The sequence below is a fragment of the Notolepis coatsorum genome (assembly GCF_963971535.1).
Source record: "Notolepis coatsorum genome assembly, contig: SCAFFOLD_1485, whole genome shotgun sequence".
NCBI classification, from domain to species: domain Eukaryota; kingdom Metazoa; phylum Chordata; class Actinopteri; order Aulopiformes; family Paralepididae; genus Notolepis; species Notolepis coatsorum.
In genome coordinates, this window is record NW_028172067.1 from 30,001 (window position 1) to 45,000 (window position 15,000).

At 42.4% G+C, this 15,000-nt stretch overlaps 1 protein-coding gene across 1 annotated transcript in view; it reads left to right on the top strand.

Moving 5' to 3' along the window:
- The window catches only part of LOC311248120 (uncharacterized protein), a gene marked incomplete at both ends in the record, with an annotated part of 33,556 nt that overhangs the window by 17,198 nt on the left and 1,358 nt on the right, over positions 1 to 15,000 (top strand). The window contains 3 exon segments of the mRNA XM_084339066.1: positions 8,795 to 9,013; positions 10,210 to 10,273; positions 13,490 to 13,551. Of these exon segments, the coding sequence (XP_084195192.1) occupies positions 8,795 to 9,013; positions 10,210 to 10,273; positions 13,490 to 13,551 (345 nt within the window).

The window sequence follows — 15,000 nt, forward strand, 5'->3', positions numbered from 1 at the left end:
CCTGTCACTGTCACACTACCAAACGGTTAACCCTTTTCACTGCGACAATACAATACACAGAAGGTTAACCCTTTCACTGCCACACAACAGCAGGTTAACCCTTTCACTGCCACACTACAGAAGGTTAACCCTTTACTATCACACTACCGACGGTAACCGTCGGTAGTGTGATAGTAAAGGGTTAACCTTCTTTATTACATGGCGTTTTCACATTCGTGGAAATGCTTGCTTGTGATTGGTCAATAGCCCCCCGACAGCGGTCATTATTACACAATAATGACCGCTGTGGGACAATAATGACCGATGTGCGCAGCTGTTCGCAATCAAGCCCACATCAGTGCAGCAAATCAGACACACCTGCCGCGGCTGCACTGACAGCGGAGTGTGTGTGACGATTACAGCGGAGCCAGAACAGAGGCTGCCCGCGATAATAATAATCACTTTATTTGGGCTGACAGAGCCACAGAACTGCGATTTGTCAAATGAATTAGGTATATTGTTAGTAAGTTAGCCATGTAATAAGCGGGATTGTTACAAAGAATGAAATCAGGAATGTCCAATCGTTGCTTTTCTTTTGAATCAAATCTTAAGGTCCTTTATTTTCTATTAGTTACAAATTCTAATTCAGTTCAGTTCGTTTTCTTCCAGTTCAGTTCAGTTCAATTCAAAGTCTCTTTACATTCCTCTTTTACAGTCTGTGGTGGTAGTGTCGTCAGTCGGTTTCCTACCAGGAAGTGAGCTGGGGTTAGAGGTGCCACCTCGCTTTCGTGGTCCACATAAGTGAGTGGTCTTGAATTGATCACAGCCTCCACTTCAGTCAGAAAGGTCTGCAGTTCCTCGAAGCTCAGAAATGCTTTTCCCACAATTCTTTTGAGGCTGGTCTTGACTGAACGCACCATACGCTCCCATATACCGCCCCACCATGCAGCTCTTTCCACAATAAACTTCCAGTTTATAAGTTTTTCTGCAAAGAAGTCCTTCACTTGGTTGGATTTCATTGATTTCCATATTTCGTTCAAGTCCTGTGATGCCCTTTTAAATGTCTGTGCATTGTCTGAATAAATTGTTGAGCAAATGCCTCTTCTTGCAATAAACCTTCTGAAGGCCAAAAGAAAGTTAGGTGTCGTCAAGTCTGACACTAATTCTAAGTGAACAGCTCTGGTTACTGCGCACGTGAATAAAGCAATGTAGGCCTTTTTGTCGTCAGGTCTGACGTACAACGGCCCTGCAAAGTCAACTCCAGTCACTTCAAATGGTGCAGCTTCAGTTGTCCTGTCCGTAGGTAAAGGTGCTGTTATTTCTTGACTGGCCTTGGTTGTAAACCTTTTGCAAATGAGACATCGGTTTAGAATCCGTTTAGTTGCTTGTCGTCCTCTTAGGATCCAGAAACGTTCACGTAGCTGTGTTAAGGTGTTCTGAAGTCCATTATGCATTACCTCTTCATGCGCATGTTTTATTTCCAGTTCTGTAAATACGTCATGCGTGGGTAGAATAAACGGATGCTTTTGTCCATATCTGAGGCTTGATTTTTGCAATCTACCTCCAACTCGCATTACTCCATTATCCAAGAATGGGTTTAGATCTTTAATTTTCGAGTGCTTGTGAATATCCGTTCCCTTTTGCAATTCCTTCATTTCTTGTGGGAAGGCTCTCTTTTGCGTTTCAGCAATCCAGTATAACTCTGCTGTGTTCATTTCCACTGCCGTCAGTGGCCCTTGGCGTTTACTTTTATTGCGCGAGTTATGCACAAATCGGTTTACCCATGCAGTAATTCTGAGAACTGTAGTTAGCCTACTGTAATTTTCAAGCGGAATAAATGCAGTTTCTGTTAGGTACGTTTTCGTTTCGGTCACAACATGGTACTGTTTGACAGTCTCCTCAAGGGGCTCTTGTAGGCTATGCCCGGGTGTTTCCTTTTCTATTTGACGGGGGTCCGCGTCTCTTAGCCATTGTGGTCCATTCCACCATAAGCTCTGAGTCTTTAAGTTTTCCGCGGATATTCCTCGCGTGCCTAGATCGGCTGGATTATCTTTACCAGGACAGTGTCGCCAATCTTCTGGCTCGGAAAGCTTTTGGATTTCAACTATCCTGTTTGCAACGAATGGTTTCCACTGGTTGGCGGAGCCCTTTATCCAGTGAAGTGCGATTGTTGAGTCTGTCCAAAGGTAAGCTTTTATCGGTGTGTCTCTGGTGTCCGATATATATTTACAAAGTCTCGCTCCTATTAGAGCTGCTAATAACTCCAGTCTTGGTAGCGTCACCTTCTTCAAAGGGGCTACCTTCGTTTTGGCACATATTAACGTGCAGGTGCTTTCGTCATTCCCAACCGTGCGTAAATAGCCTACGGCGCAGTACGCGGTTTCACTGGCATCGCAGAATACGTGTAGTTGTCGCTCTGTGATTGAACTCGTGGTTCCAGTGTCGTAGGGTCTGGGAATTACCATATTCTTGACAGTTTGTAACTCTCCATACCATTCTTTCCATTTTGACTTTAAATCGGTGGGCAAGTCCTCATCCCACTCTAGGCCTCGTTCCCATGTTTCCTGGAATAGTCGCTTGGCCCTCACCGTGAATGGTGACAGGAATCCGATAGGGTCGAATAACCTGGCGGCTGTTTGCAGGACTGTCCTCTTTGTGCATTTTGTATTCTTGGATTCTCGTAGAATACTTGTCAGATCAAACATGAAATCGTCCGATGTCGTTTTCCACGTCATTCCCAGAACCTTGACTGGGGCATTCTGGTCCGATTTCGTTTCCTGTAGTTTGTTCTGTAGTTCAGGTGAATTAGTTTTCCATTTACACATCTTCATTGCGGCCTTGTCCATGATTATTTTGGATTCATTATACAACTTGTATGCATCTTCTACTGTATCCGCTCCATTTATGAAATCATCCACATAAAGAGTTTCTCTTAATGCTTTTACCGTAGAGGGGTATGTTGACTCCAATCCCTCCAGATGATGTCTGATCGTTGCTGACAGCAGGAATGGGCTGGCAGTCGTGCCAAATGGAACCCTTGTCATCCTCATTATGCATTCATTGTATTCGTTTTCATTCTCTGTATGAGGTGTCTTGTCCGTCCACAGGAACCTCAGTGCGTCTCGATCTGTCGGGTTTATTGAGATCTGTAGGAAGGCCTTTTCAATGTCCGACATGAAAGCAATTTTGTGTTGTCTGAATTTCAATAGTACATTCAATAAATCAGGGTTCAAATTGGGCCCAGTTAATAGACAGTCATTAAGTGAGTCACTATTTTCATCATGTGACGATGCATCGAATACAACCCTGACTTTCGTCGTTGCGCGTTCCTCCTTCACAATAGCATGATGTGGCATGTAGTACAATGGGTTACCGGTGATATTGGTTTTGACTGGTTCAATGATTTTCTTCTCCAAGTAGTCATTGATCACCTCATTGTATCTTGTGAAGAGTTTCCCATCATGTTTGAATCTTCTCATCAGACGTTGAAACCTGTTCTCTGCAATTCCGTAGTTGGATGACAGTTTCAAATTATCTGTGCGCCATGGTAGTTGCACTTCATAACGTTCTCCGTTGTGCGTAATGGTTTCTTTGAATTGTTTCAGAGCAATTTCATCATTGCCGCTCAACTTAGTTTCTAGTTCAGGGTTGAGTCCCAGGGATTCTAGCTCCCAAAATAAGCGTAACTGGTCAGACAGTGTTTTATTATCTACATTGACATGCATCACTCCGACGTTGGTTATAGTGCTGACGTGCATTGTAGTTACCGTTCCTTGAATGAGCCATCCGACGCTGCTCTCGGCTGTCACTAGTCCATCTTGTAGTCTTTCAATCTTCCCAGAGACCACTTTCCAATAGTAGTCGGATCCGATTAATATTTCCACGTCTTGATTTTCCATTCCGTGGACCTTTACGTCGGCCAACAGCATTCCTTTTCCTTCCATCTCCGTGCGTAATGGCTCTCCGGGTACACTCATTAGTGACGTGCACACTTGTGGTGATTCCAGTAATTCAATTTCGATTGTTTGGCCATTTCTTACATCGGATAATTTTGCCCGTACTTTATTGCAATGCACTCGTTTTGGTTGTAGGCTGCCAAACGTGTGTAATTGTATTACCTCTGAGCCTATTACCGGTAGATTTAGTTTGCGTGACAATTCTGTCCTTATAAAGCTACGTTGACTCCCACCGTCCAACAGGCATCTGGTCAATTTACTCCTGGTTGCGTTTTGGCCAACCAACCACACTGTTGCTGTTTGGAGTAAAACATTGCTATTATGGCCTGAATTATATCCGACGGTAGTATCAGTTTGTAGGTTTGTGGGTTGTTGCGCTACGCGCTGTCTTGGTTCATAAGGGCGCATATCATGGGGTTGAGCGCATACTACTTTGTGGTGTCGCCGGCCACACTTCTCGCATGAAACCTGCGCCTTACAAGTTCTGGCCATATGTCCTGTCCCCAAACACACAAAACAACGTCCTTGTCTTTTAAGGAATTCTCTTCTTTGTTCGACTGTATTTTCCGTGCAGTGTTTGGATATATGGTTGGCTTTGTTGCAAAATATGCAGTTCTGTGGCGCTCCCGTATATAATGCAGCGGTAGACGCTCTATAGGCTGCGGTAGGCCTATGTCTTTGCTCATAATTTTGTTTGTCAATTTGTGGGTTCAGATCAATCAAGTTTGCCGTTCTTTCTCGGCTTTCAACTTCTCTTTTCAGGAATTTCATTAGGCCATCTACTTCCAACATGTCGTCTTCCTCTCTTTGACGGCTGAACGCGAGCGTTATGCTCTCTGGCACCATTTTCATTAGGATAGGGCAGAGTAAGCTACCATACATTTCAGAGACGACTTGAAGCGTTGACAGACTTCTGACTTGTATTTCGATCTCATCATATAGTTTTCGTAGGGCGACTGTGTCGTTTGCACGTTTAACCGGGGTCAAGTTTAATAACTTATTCATATGGGCATTGATTAAAAGATCTTTTCGGCCAAATCTGTTTTCCAACATTTTAATCGCAGCATCATAATTTTCATTGGTTAATGCGAGACCCGTGATTGCGTTTGCAGCCCTTCCCGTGAGATAGGACTTTAGATAATTAAACTTGTCAGCCTTGCTGAGGTCTGGGTTTCTATGAACTGCCATGTCGTACTGGCTCCAGAACGTTTGCCATAGGCTAATTTCTCTGTTAAATTTATCAATGATCAGTCTCGGGAGTTTGACTGCAAAACCATATCCCTTGTTGGAGCACACTGATGAACGGTCATCTTCTTTTCTTCTCATAGCCTTTTTCAATTTGGTTTTACGCACACATATATCCTCTTCATATCGTTGCACACCCTGAAGTTCATCTTCAAAATCCTCTTCCTCAATTCAGTCTTCAATTTCTGTGTTCAAGGCTTTCAATGCAATTTCTTTTTCCACAAGCATGTCCAGCATTTCTTCATAATCCACGTCCACATCTTCTAATGACACTCTTGTCTTCTCATCTATCACATTGAGTAATTTTGTTATCGCAGTCCTTACCACACCTCTTTTCAGAAGTAGTTTCTTTAGTTGTGTCTTGGACATCGCTGCTGTAGGCATTTCTGTACATTCCCTTGATCCTTCTTTGTCTTCAAAGCACTTCTTTTCTTTGTTCCTCCCTGGTTTCGGCACCAGCTTTTGTTACAAAGAATGAAATCAGGAATGTCCAATCGTTGCTTTTCTTTTGAATCAAATCTTAAGGTCCTTTATTTTCTATTAGTTACAAATTCTAATTCAGTTCAGTTCGTTTTCTTCCAGTTCAGTTCAGTTCAATTCAAAGTCTCTTTACATTCCTTCAGTTCAGTTCAGTTCAGTTCAAAGTCCTATTACATTTCATTACATACTGTGTGCTCGAAGAGCACGCCACATATATTACAGCTGGTTCCAATGACAATCAAAACAATTCAGCACAGCTGCAGTGTTTAGGAACACGTTGGCAGGAGCTGTCCACTCTTGCGTGGTGCTGTGTTAGTTTTGTTGGCGAACAAGCATTGCACTTTCATTGTCATTAAAGAAAATAAAACAAATAAGACAAAACGTTATCACCAATTAACTATGTGTGTGTATTATATTTTACTTTATGAGTCTGAAAGAAAATGTATATTATTTATAATAATAGTTGCAACAGGGATAATGTATAGCTTTACTCGGTCATCATCGCAAAATAATTGACCTTCACTGACGTTTAAAACACCTCGCCGAGGCGGCTCGGTATTTTAAACTACGTGTCGGTCAATTATTTTGCGACAATGACCTCGTAGCTATACATTATCCCTTACGTAGTGTGTCAGTGAAAGGGTTAAACGGTATTTATTTAGGACGTGAAGAGACGAGCTGCAGAGACGTCAGTGTGCCTCCACCACTAACACACACCTGGACCCCGTAGAGAAGCACTGAATACAATAGAGAATACAATAGAGAATACAATAGAGAATACAAGTACTTTATTGATGCCGAGGGAAATTCAGCACCACAGATCGCTCACAATGAACATTTAGTTAGTCAAAAGTCACAAATAAGAATAAGAATAACATTAGTATTAAAATACACAGTCAGAGATATAACGGAACGTAGACCAAATGCGGCCAAATTTTTATAGGATTCTATCACATTTTCATAACAATAGCACCCTGCGCCATTTTCATTGAGGTTTCTTACAAATTAACGATGCTTTGTGTTGTCCTTTATATGCCGATTATCATTAGAATTTTAAATTGTACTATGTCCCCCTTTAGACAACATATGTAACGCTACCAGCGCACTTTTGCTAAGATAATTAGTTGACCATTCGCGGTCGCTATACCGACGTCGCAGTAATAGTTTACCGCTGTTCAGATCACGTCGAAGAATATAGACACATCCCAGTGACCTGCGACCTGTGCTAACGCTCTTGGGAAATGCATTATTGTAGTTTTCAACATTTTCACCTTTTAATTTTAAACCAATGCTGCCATCTACTGACAACAGAAAGTGTTGTCTAATCATCACCTTGAGAGCCACTTCTGTAGCGTCGCCCGAAACCCATTCTAGAGATTCCCACTTTTTACTGGGAGTGGGGCGTGGCCGTATTTGGTCCCAGACAATAAGAGTGGCTGCGATTGGTCACTGTGACGTTACATTCTAAAATATGTATATACATTCTAAAATTCTGAAATATACAGTCCGAAAATACGGCAAAATGTACAGTAAAATTAAAATGTAAATGTCCAGGAAGGTATACCTATAGTAAAATGTAAATGTCCACGAAGGTATACCTATAGTAAAATGTAAATGTACAGGAAGATATACAGGGATTTACTCTGTGCTCAGTGAGGCTCAGTGAGGCGTTGTACAGTCTGATGGCTGTTGGTAAGAAGGACTTCCTGTGACGTTCAGTGTTGCATCTTGGGAGTCTGTGGAAGAGATGTGTCGTCGGTCTTGATTTACAAACAGTAAGGACAGTACCGTCGTCCAAGATCCGTGGAATAACACAATGTCGATTCCGTTTTAGGGTGGATTCTCCCTCAGATCAGAAACACACCCTAAAAGTAGAAGAACATGTTATCCAAGAATCTCTGTGTTGTTGTGTTTCAGAGTTATTTTACTTTAGTGGAACATCTGTAGCACATCTGTAGAACAGTCTAGTTAGAACAGTCTAGTTAGAACCGTCTAGTTAGAACCATCTAGTTAGAACAGTCTAGTTAGAACAGTCTAGTTAGAACCGTCTAGTTAGAACAGTCTAGTTAGAACAGTCTAGTTTCATCAGTCTAGTTAGAACAGTCTAGTTTCATCAGTCTAGTTATAACAGTCTAGTTAGAACAGTCTTAGAACAGTCTAGTTAGAACAGTCTAGTTAGAACAGTCTAGTTTCATCAGTCTAGTTAGAACAGTCTAGTTAGACCAGTCTAGTTTCATCAGTCTAGTTAGAACAGTCTAGTTAGAACAGTCTAGTTATAACCGTCTTAGAACAGTCTAGTTTAATCAGTCTAGTTAGAACAGTCTAGTTAGAACAGTCTAGTTTCATCAGTCTTACTTCTATCTAAAGTCATCTACTAGTAAACTAGTGACCACTGCTGTCCCTGTCGTCTGCTGTCAACAACACCATTCCTCCCAGGTGTCAGGCTCCTCATTCACTTCCATTCATTTTGAGGACCAAGTCTAAATATCATACTTTTGAAGTATAAACAAACTACTGATTTATGACCTTTGAAAGATAAGAGCAGATCTGGTCAGTTTGTTGTAGGTTTGAGTGTGCTGTGTGTCTTTGACCTGCATGGAATGTTGGGGAGTGGTTACCATGGTTACCTGCTGCCTTGCTGGAAGAAAGATTCTAAACATTCTGTGAAAAGTTGACAGTCGGTCAAACTCTGTGGCAGACTTTCATAAAACTGACTATGAGCCGATGGCGGACTATGATTGTGGTGCTTAAGCATATCTTAAAATGTTATTCTGGTGATAGAACTTCCTATATTATTTGTATTATTTCATTTAAATCGTTTGTATTGATAATTGTAACTTTATGAATGTACATCATGTGATGGTTATATGTTATTATTTCATCTTTTGTGTGGACCCCAGGAAGAATAGTTGTTTCTAAGGCAGCGACTAATGGGGATCCTAAATAAACATAAACATAAGCATGAACATAAACATAAAGCTGCCATGACATCATGTGGGGCATGTGAGGTACCCACAATGCAACGCCGCACAGCGCATTGTTCTTCCACGGTCAGAGTTTACTAGTAGATGACTTTACATGGAGGTAAGTTCTGCTAAAGTGACATATCCCTTTGATGTCTCTGTGTGTCTCAGCTCCCAGCATGCCTCCTCCTCCACCTCCCATCAGCCCCCCTGAGGAGGAGTGTGTAGGGGAGGGGGAGGGGTGGGGCGATGTCTTCCTGCCTCCTCCAATCAGCAGCAGCGGTAAGAAGAGGACCCCGCCCCCTCCTCTGGCTATCAGACACAAGAGGACCTACTCTGAACCCAATCAGCATGAGCCCAAATACAGCCCCCGCACCCCCCGCAAGAACGGTACACACACACACACACACACACACACACACACTGCAAGAACGGCACACACACACACACACACACCCTGCAAGAACGGTACACACACACACACACCCTGCAAGAACGGTACACACACACACCCTGCAAGAACGGTACACACACACACACACACACACTGCAAGAACGGCACACACACACACACACCTTGCAAGAACGGTACACACACACCTTGCAAAAACGGTACACACACACACCTTGCAAGAACGGTACACACACACCTTGCAAGAACGGTACACACACACCTTGCAAGAACGGTACACACACACCTTGCAAGAACGGTACACACACACACACACACCCCACAAGAACGGTACACACACACACACACCCCACAAGAACGGTACACACACACACACACACACACACACACACACACACACTGCAAGAACGGCACACACACACACACACACACACCTTGCAAGAACGGTACACACACACCTTGCAAGAACAGTACACACACACACCTTGTAAGAACGGTACACACACACACACACACACACACTGCAAGAACGGTACGATACACACACTGTAACAACAGTGTACACACACACATCATCATCATCATCATTATCATACATATATTATTTTCATACACATGCACACACACACACATGCATAACCATCACACATGCACATCCACTACTGTCTCAGTTATTATTATTATTATTATTATTATTATTATTATTATTATTATTATTATTATTATTATTATTATTATTATTATTATTATTATTATTATTATTATTATTATTATTATTATTATTATTTGTGACACATCTATATGCCATAGTAATACTGTAATATTGTCAACTCTGTACTCTGTAACACTGTGTGTGTATTTCTGTGTGTGTTTCTGTGTGTGTGTGTTTGTCTGTGTATTTCTGTGTGTGTGTGTGTGTGTTTGTGTGTGTTTCTGTGTGTGTGTGTGTGTGTGTGTGTGTGTGTGTGTGTGTGTGTGTGTGTGTGTGTGTGTGTGTGTGTGTGTGTGTGTGTGTGTGTGTTTCTGTGTGTGTGTGTGTGTGTGTGTGTGTGTGGTGTGTGTGTTTCTGTGTGTGTGTGTGTGTGTGTGTGTGTGTGTGTGTGTGTGTGTGTGTGTGTGTGTGTGTGTGTGTGTGTGTGTGTGTGTGTGTGTGTGTGTGTGTGTGCGCGTGTAGATTACGGGTTGCCATCCAGTCCCAGGGTGTATGGTGGTCCAGACTCGTCCTTCCAGAAGTGTGTGTGAGTATTACATTACAGAGGAGGGCGTGGGGGTGAGGGTGTCTCAGGAGGTAGAGCAGTCGTCTGCTAATCTGAAGGTTCCCGGTTCCATACCGGCTCCTCCTTGAGCAACTTGCAATGGGCCTGGTCTACAAGATACACTACACGACCAAGGTACCCATGTACATGTCAAAATACTTCCCAAAGGTCAGTGAATACCACGACCACAACACCAGAGGGAGCTCCACAAATCATGTTAAACCCAGATTCGGCTCAAACAAGGGACTAAACACGTTTCGCAATTATGGCACATCAATGTGGAACGCCCTACCCAAAGCTGTAAAGGAATGTGAATCACTACCCACTTTCAAAAACACTGCAATTCGAAACTGGCCCCTGTAAATGTCCTAACACCCCCCCCCCCCCCCCCCCCCCAATGTACAGTAAAGTATGGTCTTGTCAATATTCCAATGTACAGTTTTGCTTGTTCAGTTGTACAGTGTCCCCCACCCACCCCTCCAACAAATAGCAACAAAGAAGCACAATTAAAGATGTTATGTAACATTCGTATGTAGAATAATAATTTAAAGGTGCTATAGATAACATTTCTATGTAGAGTAATCATTTAAAGGTGCTATAATAATAATAATATATTTTTAAATAATTCATTTATTTTGTATAGCGCTTTTCAAAGACCCAAAGTCGCTGACAATAGGCAAAAAAGAAACAAAGAAAACAAAGAAACATAGAACCACAGGGAAACGGAGGACAATAAGTATACACAGGAAGATAAAACTACAAGTAACAGATAACAAATACGGGAGTGAGTAGGGGAGACAGTCGGGAGGAGAGTAAGGGAAAACCAAAGGGGGGCAGGAGAGGAGAGAACGTGGGGCAGGGGGAAATGGTGGCGAGTTGGAGGATGGTGGTTATGGGTAAGGAAGGTTGAATGCTTGGGAGAACAGGTAGGTTTTGAGTCTGTATTTGAAGGTGGAGAGTGAGGGAGAGTCTCTGATGGTCTGAGGGAGGGAGTTCCAGAGTCGGGGTGCAGCTCGTGAGAATGCCCGGTCACCAAAACTTTTGAGTTTGGATGACGGGACAGTGAGGGGAAGAGTGGAAGAGGACCGGAGGTCCTAGATAACATTTTAATGTAGAGTAATAATTTTGAAAAAAGAATACATACAGCTTTTGTTTGTTTTGTTGTTTACATGTTGCGTGCATGTACCCCTCCCTACTTCCCATTTCCCCATGTGGAATGCACCTGATTGGATAAATGACATGCTGGTGCTCTAATGCGACATATAGTTAGAGTGTTATCTAATTTTGATTACCAGTTAAATGTCAGTTAAATGTTGCAAAGTCTCTCATCTGACGGAAACACAACAGAAGAAGGATCACTTCATTCAGAGACAAAGATTGATAATAAATTATCTAAACAGACCTCTGTTTCAGTTTGCATTCATAGGGAAAATACAACTCAAGAAAACAGTTTTTTTTATGAAAAGCAATGCTTTAGAATCAATCAAATATATACTTAAATAATCGTTAGTTGCAGCTCTACAAATAAGACTCTTCCTATAGTCGTAGTGAGTTGTGTATCACACAGTTAATAATAATGATAATAATAATAATAATAATAATAATAATAATAATAATAATAATAATAATAATAATAATAATAATAATAATAATAATAATAATAATAATAATAATAATAATAATTTCTTAGATGTATATAGCGCCTGTCAAGGAACCCAATGCACTTAACAGAAGAGGGGGACAAACTAAGGGGAAGGAGATCAGAGGGACAACTGGGTGAAGGAGGGAAGTCAGGCAGAGTCATTAATTGTGGATGTCTGGAGGAAGGGAGTTCTAGAGGTTGGGTGCGGCAACAGAGAAGGCTCTAGGACCGCAGGTTGGTGATGGGGATGGAGAGGAGACTGCAGCCTCCGGGGTAGAATGTAGGGATGGAGGAGGTCGGCTGGGTACCGGGGGCAAGGAAGTGAAGGGCTTTGTAGGTGATGAGGAGGAGGAAGCCAGTGGAGGTGGATGAGGCCGGGGGTTTTGTGGTGCCAGGACACGGTGCTGGTAAGTACCCTAGCAGCTGAGTTCTGAACATATTGCCGCCTGTTCAACTTGAGTCTTCTGTCTTTGATTTGGCACATAGACCTGGAGTAGAATAGAAGGCTTAACCTGCATGCGTAGACTGACCTCTGGTGGAGAGAAGCTGCATTGCTGGCCAGGGAATTCAGCAGAGAATGAATGAATGAATGAATGAAAACTTTATTTAACAGATTGCAGAATGGGTACAATACAGTACGGCTCAATACATACAATTGTTAAGGGGATGCAGACCAGAGAAAGACGTTTGTCTTGTTTCCATCAGGGTCCCCCATTTTCATTTCATATAGACATTTATGACATACACAACATACATGACATTTATGGCATAGGGACATATAGGTATTTAGTACTGATACATTTGTGACATAAGCGGTATTCAAATATACAGTACTGTTACCCCTAGATCCTGACAGAGTATATACATATGATGGGGAGGGGACTGTACATTAGGAGGGGGTGGGTGGGTGGGTGGGAGGGAAATATACATACGGCGGGGAGGGAATATATACATGCGGTGGTGAGGAGACTGTCTATTAGGAGGTGGTGGGGGTTTTGGGCATTTACGGTGGCCAGTTTCGAATTGCAGCCTCCCGTAGGTGCTCTTTAAGAGTGGTTTTGAATGTGGGCAGGGATTCACATTACTTTACAGCTTTGGGTAGGGCGTTCCACATTGTTGTGGCATAATTGCGAAACGTGTTTAGTCCCTTGTTTGAGCCGAATCTGGGTTTAACATGATTTGTTGAGCTTCCTCTGGTGTAGTGGTTGTGGTATTCACTGACCTTTGGGAAGTATTTTGACATGTACATGGGCACCCCGGTCGTATAGTGTATCTTGAAGACCAGGCCCATTGCAAGTTGCTGTACTCTGTCGTCTACTCTAAGCCATCCTAGGTTGTCAAAGTGGGCATGGGTGAGGTGGGTTCTGGGGTTCAGGTCAAGTAGTAGTCTGACCAGTTTGTTTTGTGATGTTTGTAATGCATAGTCATAGTACCCTTGAATGAGTGCTCCTGCCAGAGTCTTCAGAGAATTCTATTGGGTGAAAATAACAATGAAATCTTTCTCTCTCTCTCTCTCTCTCTCTCTCTCTCTCTCTCTCTCTCTCTCTCTCTCTCAGGTCGGGGTCTCCTAAATATTCTTCCAGTGGTCTCAATTCTCTGATGGAGGTCCCAGAGAGAGGTACCAACACAGACACACACACACACGCACACACACACACACACACACACACACACACACACACACACACACACACACACACACACACACACACACACGCCTCCAACAAACAACAACAACATTCTCCCCCGCCGGACTCACGCTGATCAAATAAAAAAATTAAACATTTTTCTGACTGATCATCTGAGCTCCTCTCCAGTTGAACTGCTACTGTGTTTAAATCCAAATAATCCTCTGCCATTGTTGTAACATGTCATCTGTTCTCTAGTATTCAGTCTCATGAAGTTAAATCCTCTCTACAAGTGAAACTGAAAGGACAAGTTGTTAAAGGTGCAGTAGGCAATTAATTTACTCAGTGGATGTCTGAACACAGAATGACACCAGTATCACTGACTATTAGGGATGCTCGATATTGGCTTTTTTACCGATACCGATATTCCGATATTGTCCAACTCTTAATTTCCGATACCGATATCAACCGATACCGATATATGCAGGGTTTCCCCGTCCAAAAAACTGAATAATTTCAGGTAACTAATAATTTCACTGGATATATATATAACGAATATTGTTATTGTTTTTTTTTGTTTTTAAACCGATACCGATATTTTCCGATATCACATTTTACTGCCGATATCGGCCGATAATATCGGTCGGCCGATAATATCGGACATCCCTACTGACTACCATGGCAAGCCTATAGAAAATGATTATATTTAATAATAATAATTATAATAATTATCATAAATATAATATATACATTTAAAAAAATATATATATATATATTTGTTCTGTTGTACTGAACTTGTACCGAACCGTGACCCCAATACCGAGGTACGTACCGAACCGTGGCTTCTGTGTACCGTTACACCCCTACATTGTTACTCAGTTGTAAGAGTTGTACCCTTCCTGCTGACTTGTCGTACAGAACTTGTAAGTCGCTTTGGATAAAAGCATCAGCTAAATGACAATGTAAATGTAATGTAAATGTAGTGCTCGGGCAATTGTTTAGTGAAATCTTTTTAAAATGCATCTTAAGGGGTGCCCCAGTGGCGAACCACATAGCGCGCTCAGCCGCGACACGGCCGACCCGGGTTCAACTCCCGAACCCGTCGTTATTTGCCGAATGTCTTCCCCCACTCTGTCTCCCATTCCTCCTCTGTCTCTCTCTACTGGACTGCCCAGTAGCAATAAAGCGATAAAACGCAAAAAAAAAATAAAAAAAAAATAATGCATCTTAACACATTGGACGCCAGACCCGAGATAAGTCGGGTTAACGTGCCATCGCTTGAGCGCCAAACCCGAGAAAAGTCGGGTTTTGGTCGTTATTTCTTTTATTCGCTAATTCCATTCATAATCCATCGAGGGAGCCTGATGTTATCATTGGAATGGGTCTGAGATCGCAAACATCCAATACCGCCGCCTAACGCCTTGCGGCCGGTATTGCAC